This window comes from Oncorhynchus keta, chromosome 2 (genome assembly GCF_023373465.1).
Source record: "Oncorhynchus keta strain PuntledgeMale-10-30-2019 chromosome 2, Oket_V2, whole genome shotgun sequence".
NCBI classification, from domain to species: Eukaryota; Metazoa; Chordata; class Actinopteri; order Salmoniformes; family Salmonidae; genus Oncorhynchus; species Oncorhynchus keta.
The window spans coordinates 33,592,308-33,604,719 of record NC_068422.1 but is presented as its reverse complement, the minus strand read 5'-3'; the positions used below and the strand labels follow the sequence as shown (position 1 = coordinate 33,604,719).

Here is a 12,412-nt window from a genome sequence, read left to right as displayed (position 1 = left end):
TCACAAATCTTGACTTTTTCAATAATTATGCAGGAGTCTAAAACTACTTACTTAGGCAAGGAAGTAGAGGAATTACCCCACTTCAACTAATTCATGGTTTTCCAGAATTTAGAGGGATCACTAACATAATCTGTCATAGTGCTAAGAATTTAGTTTGATTTGGCCTATTGAAGCAAGGCAGTGCATCTATTTATCAATGACCTAAATAGCTGCCAATAAGCTAACGAGACAGTTTGTCTAACCTTGGCCCAGGCCAGATTTCTTGTCAAGAGGATGCCTGAGAGTACAGGAGAGTACCATAGGATCGTTTGCTTTTTGGCTCTGAGTCGCTTGGAAGGGGTATGTTTATCATCAATAGAGGTAAAAATGCGCAGAAAAATGTAAGTGCCAAAACAGGGTCTGGTACGCATCTAGTAGAAAAAAGATCTGAATAATATGCATCATGAAGGAGCACCTGTGGAGTGAATTTGAAGAACAAAAATTACAATTTTTACGAGGGTCACAGATTTTCAATTTGGTATCTCTAATGCAAGCAAAAGGGCAGTGGTCGCTGTTATTGTTTGCAAAAACACCACTCGCCAAATACTTATGGGGACGGTTAGTCAGGATAAGTTCAATCAATGAGGAGTTTGCTCAGTTTTTTTTATATTCATCTGAGTTGGTTTCATTGTCAGCTGAACTCAAGACAGATATTCTTAAACGGATCTAAGGCATGTGTATCAAGATTTAAATCTCATAACACAACCATTTCAGATACCAGAAAGGATTTTAAATCATCAGAAATACTACCAACAGCCTCCGCCGAAGCTGCTGAGTGGTGGTAGACCGCAGCTATATATGCATATTTTGGCTTACGGCCACTTTTACAACCAACAGCTCACATATTTTAGGGACAGAAATGCTAAGAGAGCATGATGCCATAAGAGAAGATCTTAGATAAATTCACGTGTGAAAAAGTCCAGGCTTAAAAATGCATTTCTATTAAAGGGGTACTTCAGGATTTTGGCTTTATCAGTCAGAATTTGTGGAACACTTCAGACCAAAATAAAAATGTTATGTCTCTGTGCAGATTGAAAGAAGTTGCTAATTAGCATGAACTCAATTACAAACTAGCATTAGTACATTGTCTAGAAGTCTATGGGAACAGCTAGCATGCTATCTGTTCCTGTAGACTACCAGATATTGTGCTAACACTAGTTAGCATTGGCTTGCAAAACTACCTCTAACGTTCTTCATACTGGACGCAGAGACATAAAAATGGTATCCAGAAGTCTGACTCATCTGACTCATCTGGGGGAGTAAATAATGGGCTTCTTTGTCAAAATCCCAAAGTATCACTTTAAATTTACTGAGGGAAACCCCATGAATGCAGTACTCATAACAAATATACTGTCAATCCTTTGGACTTCAGACCAAAATGAGGACAGTCTATACCCAAGACTGCTCATGTAATACCAATATTCTTTTCTCTAGAACTAATCTAATGAATAAAAGAGTACCAGACACTGGTAGCAGATGTGTCCTGCAGTCAGTCCAGTAGTTTTGCTCTTTTTAAGAACCAATCAGAGACTTTGCACAGAGCCCAATACATCAGCACTGTTTCATGAAATCAACCCAGGTATTAATCTCAATAAAGAGAGGAGTAATGCAACATGTAATAGATGTGGCACGCGCGGCGTTGACTGTTATGGCACAGCGGGGAGCGTGTTAGTGTAATAGATGTTTTAATCTAGGGGAGATAGTGGCCACCATCCGCCAGCGGGTTTCAGCTGCGACCACCCAGAGCAGAAACAGCTTTTATGATTTTGCAAAGACGTTGTCAGGAACACATTTAATTGTTTTCTTTCACCCGAGCAGACTGCTGCAGCCTGAGGGATTCTGGGGGAGAGAGTGAGCCATCATTTAGCGTAGTACCTCCACAGAGTGTTGCTGCAGGTAGGGAGAAAAGGGTGGTATTGCAATTTTTTTTAAAATCTGACTGCGAGACGCTAGAGCAATTGTATCATTTGACAGGAAGTAGGGGGTTGGGAGGGAGGGTCGAGGTGTGTGTGTGTCCCAGCGGCGGGCAGAGATGTTGTGAAATCCTGGTAACCGATATCTTGCAGACACAAATCAATATGAATATGTGCATGAAACAAATAGCCTGCATTAGCATCATTTCCCAATAGATTCCATTGGAAAGAAAACAGTCTCAGAAGATGCATGGAAAGTGGAACAGCCAAACTCTGTTATTAAAACAAATAACAATAGTATCGACTTGAAGGTAATATAGTGATACCTAAATTCTGCGACGAGATACGTCATATGTATGTATACAAGTTACAAGCGTGGAATGTTGAGTATATAAGTTACCAACATCTTTGGTGATTTAGGTAATTAACAGAAAATATATGGCAATCTATGGTAGCTTTGGTAATTTATTATTGAATAACTTGCATATAAATCTATATTCATATATTGTATTCATGTTCTACATCTGTGTCCATATTGTTCATGAGTTTCTAGTAGACACACCATATAGTTCAAGAGAAAATATCATAATTGATACCAAAAAATGCATCTAATCAACAATGGCATTATTTTCAATCAACTCTGCAACACGTCCAACTATTGACTTTTTTCACAAATGCCACCAGTTTGACGCGGAAACATTGACAATAAATACTTATTGACATAGTCAAATAAATAAGTGTGTTAAAAAATACAATATAAAAATACAGTTTCATGCTGAAACCCTCATATCAAACACCAATGGTATTCACTAAGATAGTTTATTAAGGATGATGTTTTACAGCTTTGTCATTACATTTTTCTATTTTAAAATCATCTTATTTAATGATTTCATATAATGTATTTTACATGTTATAAGGCCACACAGAGGGCCAGCAATAATTACACACATCTGTGATAATCTGAAGTACCCAAAAAGACCAATAGATGTCTTCTTATAAAATTCCTTGAAAGTTACACTAATTCTGGTAGTTTACTGGTAAACTTAGGTTTTCAGTAATATACCCTGTTTTTGCAACACTACGTGTATCACATTAAAACAATGCCTTCATTAGTGGCTAGATCTATAAGAAACCTTGAGAGCCATATCCTCAGGACTTAGTTGATGGTGAGTCTGAATGGAGCAGATCTATGGAGTGGTGTGTGCTACCCAGACATCCCCATCTTTCTCCCGTGGACAGGCACTAACTTCGACTGATATCCAAATGAACGCGGTGTTTGCATGAAAACAGCTCAGATTGGAATATTGGACATAGATCTGTTGACAGAGGCTATTTAGCGGTTGATGAATGACAACAATACACAGCCTAGGGTCCCAAATGACTGAGCAGTGTTCTCTGAAAGACTTCTCTGCTAACAGCGCTAACTCTGAACAGTTTGGGTTGGGTGGAAGGGGTGGAATAGACAGTTGTTTAGCATGCCGAACTTCAAAGACTGCTTGCTGCTGCAGCCCTGAGCGAACAACATATCTCCAACAGTTCTGCAGGAAAAAGACGCTCTGCATAACTGGGTTATGAGATGTAAGCCGACAGCATGATCAGTCACCCTAGATACATGAAGGATGCAGAGGAAGAGGAGAATCCCCTCAGCATACTCACATTCTGCAGCTGCAGGCCCGTGTCAGGCCTCAGGCTCGATTTGGATGACTCCAAAGCAGAGGCGTTGCCGCTGTAGTTTTTGAGGCTGCAACTCTCTTTCAAGTGGGCCTGGAGTTTTTCTCTGCGTCTCCTGAGGGGGCGAGGGGGAGTACATATACGTGGCATGTTAACTAAATCCCGGCATTGCCTTGACCTTTAACCCTCAGCCCCACTCTGTGCCTCTTCACCCCTAGTCATTGCAGTGAAGAAGTGTAAATTGAGCGGCTCTGATGGAGTTGATAGGTTCCTGTGCTGTAACTCCATTATAGATTCCTTCCAAATGGCACTAGATCATGGTTCTATCTGATTATCTTGTTGTCAGGCTGCTCACTCACTCACATCATTATATTACAGACCCTATAAAATTACAATGCAATTTATCAGAGGGCTTTCTGCTCCATATACCATGAATGACAGTTTGCCATTACAGCTTTGATGTTTGGCCCAGCGTGCTGGATGAATATATAAAGGATATACATTCTAGACAGGTGCTTTCAGGCGTTAACAGGATGTAAAACATACATAGACAAATATTGTGTGCAGGGCCCATACCAACACAATAAAACAAATTGTCAAGAGCTTTCTTTCCTTATCGGTTCCTTAAAATGATGTACATGTATTAATGTTAATTAGAGGGATACAATTGTGAATCCAGACTCTTACAGTAGGCTCTTTGACATGGAGTGGCAGCTGAAGCTACATCAATAGCCAATTGCCTGTAGTGTGTGCTATGGGTTTAGGTGTGTGAACTGAAATCCATGGGTGCTCGTGTCCACCCACTTGTTTCGACAGTAGAGAGCCATACAGAGAATAGCCAGAACACTGATCCCCACGGTGATGCAGGTGATTGACAGCACTTGTCTCTTGTACACCTCCTTGCTCTCTGTTGAAATGAAGAGAAGAGGAAGAGCTGCCATTGACAGAGGAACAAAGAGCACAAAATAGGAAAAACTGGGAGAGAAGTTAAGGAACAGATGATCACAGAGAATAAAACATGGCCCGTAGCTCGCTGTAATAATAATGCCTTATTTTCAAATGCCACTTTACAAACCCAAACTACCCCCCAGTTACTCTTAACAACGTCATATCATCGGATGCAAAGCCTTGTAATAGATGCTAGTAGTAATGTAGTCATGTCTGATTACAGAAGATAAGAGTTATAGCTGTAATGGTCATCATTAACACTAGAGCGGCTGGGCCTCGAGGAACCCCCCATAAAGCTCATGAGCAGTCATTCTAATTGCAACATGCTAACAGTGTAATTTCATATAAGCTATTGCAAAAAATAGTAATTTGGTTGTGTTTATGAAGGTCTTAGGTAATATTAGAATACGGAAAATATATATATTTCAATTAACATGAAGCATTTTCATTAGTTTATGTTACTGTAGGCTATATGTAAAAAAAAAACACAAAACACCACAATTCATGTGTTCAATAAATTATATTAGTGGAGTGCCTTTGTTACAACTATGAAACAGAAAGCATATGTCTTGGAACATGGTAACAGCTTCTTTTTATAATGACAAAATAAAAAAAATACCCCAACCACCAAGACTCACGGTCAGCAAGACGAGCGGACAAATGAACATCATTAGACTAAACATCATTATAAGAGCCAAGTGTCCTTCATAAATTGTGAAAATCAGTACCAAATCTATAACGGCATTATAATGAATGTACTGTACTATATGTGTCTATATGACAGCAGTAAAATATTTTTGATTATTGTCAGCTTGTGCTCACATGGTGTGGGTCTTCACAGAATTGCATCAGTTGGAGCATGTTGATGTCACATAAACAGCGAAAGCTGGTGAGTGCATTGCTGATGTTTTTTGCTCTCTCAGGTCTGCTCTCTCAGTGATGACATTTTGTGCTGATAATCAGCCTGTAGCATTGTCACCGGCTTGCTCTATCCAAACAGTGCTGTCTCCTGTCTCACCGTTTCATTTGGTACCACGGGCACCTGCTCAGTGTGCACTTTTCTGGATTTTTTTGTATTTAGGCCACGAAGGTTTAGGCTGAGGCTCAGAATCAGAATCAGAAGAAAAATCATCAGAAATGTCATGATTCATTTCTTCCCCACCATCTGAGTTATTTTCATTCAGATTTTGTTGCAACGCTAACGCAGAATCTACATCCATTTGTCTTGGACTGTGTCCATTCGTCTTTCAGTATGTACTTCAAGTGGGCCAGAATAGACTGAAAAGACTGCTTGGATTTGGTGGTCTGATATAGAGTACATGCCACTTTGAGATTATAATTAGAATAGACAGAGTGTGAATTACACCGTGATTATAATAAAGACATAATTTATAACACACTGGTTGTGTTAATGTTTCATTAACACTACCAGTCATGATGCTTTTATCTGATTGTCAAACAAATTACTTCGAAAAGTGTGCCACCTGTGTATGTTCGTCCGTTCCAAAGTAATTAAAACAGTGCAATGGATGTACACTTCTGCCATTTAATGAATGGAAATAGTAATCTCTTACAAAACACCAAAAAGTGTTCCTAATGACATTGGGCCATTGATTAGGACTACATTAATTAATGCGTCTTGCTGACAAAATGTACCTTTTTTGTAGCTTGAAAAGTCAGGACACCTGAAACGGGGCTGAAACTCTCTCGGGAAAAATGGGATAGTCACCCTAACACACATGGTCAATTTACTAGACTAGGCTACAATGTGTAGGCCTATTACTATGAACTTCAAATAGGCCTACCGGTAGACAGTGATGTAGTAGCAAAAAATAATAATAATAGGTTGGTAAACTTTGATTGGCGGTTATGGTGAAAAAAGTAACACTGCCTATACTTTCATTGCATTTTTCTGAAAAGGGCCTACACAACTGCCGGTAGCCTACCCTCTCAGCCGAGGCAATTTTACACACAGATTAACACACAAAGGGCAGGAAGCCTACATTCAACAGAATACACACGTTTAATCAAACTTGTTTACACCCTAGTTCATGAGTTGTCAATAATTCATGAGTTGTCTACTTTTTTGTCTTCACAGATCGTGTTACATAAAACACTACCTTTATTTCCTTACATTAATGACAGTGTTCTTTGTAATTATTAAGCATATAACAAATTAATTAGAACTTTGCACTTAAACCCTGTACTATTATTGGATCTTGGAGATCTCAGAAAATGCACTGTAATTGTAACTATGCCTATGTAACATTTCATTATGTTTTGCCACGAAAACAGTTCTCATGAGTACACAAATCCCAAATAATGTAGGCCTATGCCAATGCAAAATCAAATGCTTCCAACCGAAAGAGTCAGCTATAGGCCTACTCTCATTAATATTGGATGGATTGGATGTGCATTGGTGTTTAGCTGTAGACTAGTAGTCTAGTGATATTGGCGACCATTATCAGCTGATCCAGGAAGTTAAACATATATTGCTAGAAAATAATAACGATAAATAAACGGTCTATTTATTCTGACCACGGACTGCACAGAGTACACCAATACCCGGGAGCACCTTAAAAAAAGAAAGCAATGGACGCTCCGAACAGCTGACTGACAAAAGCAAACAATGATGAATCAACGGATAAATCTAATGCATTGGAATAAAGTCAGGCTATTTTTATCAAGGGCGCACAGCAAGCAGATGGTGAAAACCAGAATGTAGCCTTCAAAGGAAAATCTATGACTTGAAAGGAGCTCAGCTAAGGCCAAAATTCAGCCCTACTGCATTGTGGACAGGGAGGTGGTTTGTGATGCCACACAGAACTAAATGGTTTAAACCAATGAGAGGAGGGGTTGTTCATTTCATTTGGAAGCTTTTATTTTCATATTTACCACTGTAAAACATATTTACCACTGCATTTCAACAAAATAGGATAATATTTTGGTTTGTTTTACTTTTGTTGCATTTAGGTGACTAATGTCTCATTCAGGGGAGCTGAGTACCCCCTGGCTCCCACTTTATTTCGTACCCTGAGAATAGATCAATACAATCGAATGGCACATCCTGTTCTTCATTTATAATTGGTGGTAACATCATTATGCATAGTTTGCTTCCCCTCACTCATCATCTCATCAACTGCAAATTTGCTAATGCACGGATGCCATTGTTGCCCCTTAGTTTGAAGATGTAATCTGGAGATAGGTGTTTTATACAACACAGCCTCTGTAATTTGCAGAGTTAAAAAGAGAACACACAGAAGGCTGTGTTGTATAAAACACCTATCTCCGGATTACATCTTCAAACTAAGGGGCAACAATGGCATCCGTGACAGAGGGAGAAGCGTCCATCCATGCATATGGGTATGAGAGTCTAGCTAGCTACATTTCCAGATAATACACGTTTCTAATTTTGTCAGAAAGTACTTTTCTTTTCAAGTTAAAGTGTGCCGCTAGCTAGCTAGCTAACGTTAGCTGGCTGGTTAGCTGGCTGGCTTGCTAAGGTTACATGTGTGATCTGTGTAGTAATATTATTTTTACCTCAGAGCCATTTGCATTGCAAGTTATAGCCTAATGTTAGCTACCTAACATTGAACCTGGCTCGTTAGTTAGCAGAAGCATGCAGGTAGTAATGTTGAGTTGGGATTATGGTTCATTGTTTAGCTAGCTAGCTAGCATGTCTAAACAAAAGACTCCGCTATGCAAGTAACTATTTCAATAGAATGTGAGGAATATTTTGGACTTTAAAAACTAATTGATATTGGCTGGGCCTGGCTCCCCAGTGGGTGGGCCTATGAAATCCCAGTCCCACCCATGGCTGTGCCCCTGCCCAGTCGTGTGAAATTAATAGATTAGGGCCAAATGTATATATTTAAAATTGACTCATTTACTTTTATAAACTGTTAACTAAGTAAAATCTCTTGAAATAGTAGCATTTATATTTTTTTTCAGTATATATAAAGTACCGGTCAAAAGTTTGGACACACCTACTCATTCCAGGGCTTTTCTTAATTTTTTGTATTTTCTACATTGTAGAATAGTAGTTAACACATCAAAAATATGAAATGACACATATGGAATCACGTAGTAACCAAAAAAGTGTTAAACAAATCCACAAATATTTTAGATTTTAGATTCTTCAAAGTAGCCACCCTTTGCACACTCTTCACCAGCTTGAAATGCATTTAAATGTTTATTTAACTCGGCAAGTCAGTTAAGAATACATTCCTATTTACAATGACGGTCTACCTCACATGGTCTCTCCTATCATTGCTATGCAGACGACACACAATTAATCTTCTCCTTTCCCCCTTCTGATGACCAGGTGGCGAATCGCATCTCTGCATGTCTGGCAGACATATCAGTGTGGATGACGGATCACCACCTCAAGCTGAACCTCAGCAAGACGGAGCTCCTCTTCCTCCCGGGGAAGGACTGCCCGTTCCATGATCTCGCCATCACGGTTGACAACTCCATTGTGTCCTCCTCCCAGAGCGCTAAGAACCTTGGCGTGATCCTGGACAACACCCTGTCGTTCTCAACTAACATCAAGGCGGTGTCCCGTTCCTGTAGGTTCATGCTCTACAACATCCGCAGAGTACGACCCTGCCTCACACAGGAAGCGGCGCAGGTCCTAATCCAGGCACTTGTCATTTCCCGTCTGGATTACTGCAACTCGCTGTTGGCTGGGCTCCCTGCCTGTGCCATTAAACCCCTACAACTCATCCAGAACGCCGCAGCCCGTCTGGTGTTCAACCTTCCCAAGTTCTCTCACGTCACCCCGCTCCTCCGCTCTCTCCACTGGCTTCCAGTTGAAGCTCGCATCCGCTACAAGACCATGGTGCTTGCCTACGGAGCTGTGAGGGGAACGGCACCTCAGTACCTCCAGGCTCTGGCCTGCTCGCCTCCCTACCACTGAGGAAGTACAGTTCCCGCTCAGTCCAGTCAAAACTGTTCGCTGCTCTGGCTCCCCAATGGTGGAACACACTCCCTCACGACGCCAGGACAGCGGAGTCAATCACCACCTTCCGGAGACACCTGAAACCCCACCTCTTCAAGGAATACCTAGGATAGGGTAAGTAATCCTTCTCACCCCCCTAAAAGATTTAGATGCACTATTGTAAGTGGCTGTTCCACTGGATGTCATAAGGTGTATGCACCAATTTGTAAGTCGCTCTGGATAAGAGCGTCTGCTAAATGACTTAAATGTAAATGTAAATGTACTGGGGAACAGTGGGTTACCTGCCTTGTTCAAGGGCAGAATGAAAGGTTTTTACCGTGTCAGCTCGGGATTTGATCCAGCAACCTTTCGGGTTACTGGCCCAACACACTAACCACTAGGCTACCTATTAACAGGTGTGCCTTGTTAAAAGTTCATTTGTGGACTGTCTTTCCTTATTAATGCATTTGAACTAATCAGTTGTATTGTGACAAGGTAGGCATAGCCCTATTTGGTAAAACAAAAAAAACGAGTCCATATTATGGCAAGAACAGCTCAAAAAAGCAAATAGAAATGACAGTCCATCATTACTTTAAGACATGAAGGTCAGTCAATCAAATTTATTCAAGTACAGTCGCAAAAACCATCAAGCGCTATGATGAAACTGGCTCTCATGAGGACCAACACAGGAAAGGAAGACACAGAGGTACCTCTGCTGCCAAGGATAAGTTCATTAGAGTTGCCAGCCTCAGATAATGCAGCCCTTATGAATGCTTCACAGAGATCAAGTAAAATACACATCTCAACCAACTGTTTAGAGGAGACTGTGTGAATCAGGCCTTCATGGTCAAATTGCTGCAAAATACTTGGGCCAAGAAACACTAGCAAAGGACATTAGACCGGTGGAAATCTGTCCTTTGAACTGATGAGTCCAAATTTTAGATTTTTGGTTCCAACCACTGTGTCTTTGTGAGACGTAGAGTTGGTGAAATGAATGATCTCCACACATGTGTTTCCCACAGTGAAGCAAGGAGGAGGAGGAGGTGTGGAGTGCTTTGCTGGTAATACCGTCACTGATTTATTTAGAATTCAAGGCACATTTAAGCAGCATGGCTACCACAGCATTCTGCATCAATATGTCATCCAATCTGGTTTGCGCTTAGGGGGACTATAATTTGTTTTTAAACAGGACAATGACCCAACACACTTCCAGGCTGTATAAGGGCTATATGACCAAGATGCAGCAGGATGGAGTGTTGCATCAGATGACCTGGCCTCCACAATCACGTGACCTCAACCCAATTGAGATGGTTTGGGATGAGTTGGACCGCAGAGTGAAGGAAAAGCAGCCAACAAGTGTTCAGCATATGTGGGAACTCCTTCAAGACTTTTGGAAAAGCATTCCAGGTGAAGCTGGTTGAGAGAATGCCAAGAGTGTGCAAAGCTGTCATCAAGGTAAAAGGTGGCTACTTTGAAAAATCTTGTACAAATAAAGAAAAACCCTTGAATGAGTCGGTGATTCCAAATATGACCATCTTAACCCCCCCATACATACTCTGTATGTATAGCATGTGGTCGGTCGGGTGCCACCAGAAAACTCTGATACTGTTACATGATTCAGTGCATTATTTTAATATGAAGATATTACTCTTCCTCTGTAGTTTGTGCAGGAACTGTAATCACAAAGTCGAAGACCTTTAAATCACATACAGATGTAAGATCTTAATTTGATCACTCTTTTGTTGCTGAGAATTTTCATGCATTACAGGAAGTGCAGATGAACTTCCACCGATCAAGCAACATTATGGAGTAAACATTTATTTAGCTGTGACAAAGGTCAAATTAAGATCCTACATCTGTAGCTTATGCCTATACATTTGGAAACAAATCAAATCAATATGAGAGAAACACATGACAATTTTGACATTATTATGGACCATTATTCTACTAATAAGACGCAATTACGCTGGAATAACTATGTAGCTAACAACTATATATATACCTCCTGATGCATTGGAACAAATATGAATGGTAAAACTGGTATCTGTGTCGATTCCCTCCACTGTGTCTGACACCATTCCCTATGACTGTGAAACAGACAGATAACCCAAAACGCCGTTTTTATCACAGAGCCCCTGCTGTTCCCAGTTTCAGCTGACAGACAGCCTTCTCCACCTTGCCATTAAAGGACTTGAGTCACGGGAAGAACAGAAAGCTAACACTTTTGTGTGACATCCCTATATAGATGTAGATTCGAGTCAGATTGCTACAGCAGGAAAATAATCCTGGAGCAACAGGAAATGTGAATTATTATGTTGATTAATTCATGTAAAAAAAAAAAATTGGGATGGGGGGTTAAATATTTTTTTAGGGCAAATCAATTCTGACATTTTAAAGTGGAAATTACAAACTTTAGAGGCCTAATTAAACCTTAAATACTCTACAAGTTTGCATTTCCTGCAGTACATCATTGTGAGTACATGGTTTATTTGACCTGCCATGCCTTGGAGTAGAGAAGTTGGGGGGAAATAATAAAATAATGCAAGTGTGCATGTACAGGACTGTCCAAAAGTCAGTGATATTTATGTTTTCCACTCAGTGAAGCCTTTGATGGTCATGTTATACAGGGCAGGGGACTTTGGCCTTGGATGGTATCAACTCCTCTATTTTGCAGATATCTTCCTTTAACTGGATAATGGCAGAGGAGACTGATATTTCACTCTCACTCCAGGAATCACATCAAAGAATATAACCCCCTCAATACATACATTCACACAAACAAGCACGCACGCACAAGCACACACACACACACACACACACACACACACACACACACACACACACACACACACACACACACACACACACACACACACACACACACACACACACACACACACAC

At 40.4% G+C, this 12,412-nt stretch overlaps 1 protein-coding gene across 2 annotated transcripts in view; it reads right to left on the bottom strand.

Moving 5' to 3' along the window:
* The window catches only part of LOC118399516 (pro-neuregulin-3, membrane-bound isoform-like), a 510,869-nt gene that overhangs the window by 42,983 nt on the left and 455,474 nt on the right, over positions 1-12,412 (bottom strand). For both annotated transcript variants that reach the window (XM_035795660.2, XM_052475466.1), the window contains exons 5-6: positions 4,428-4,530; positions 3,609-3,738 (exon numbers count right to left, since the gene is read on the bottom strand). In XM_035795660.2, the coding sequence (XP_035651553.1) occupies positions 3,609-3,738; positions 4,428-4,530 (233 nt within the window). The remainder of the gene's footprint in view (positions 1-3,608; positions 3,739-4,427; positions 4,531-12,412) is intronic.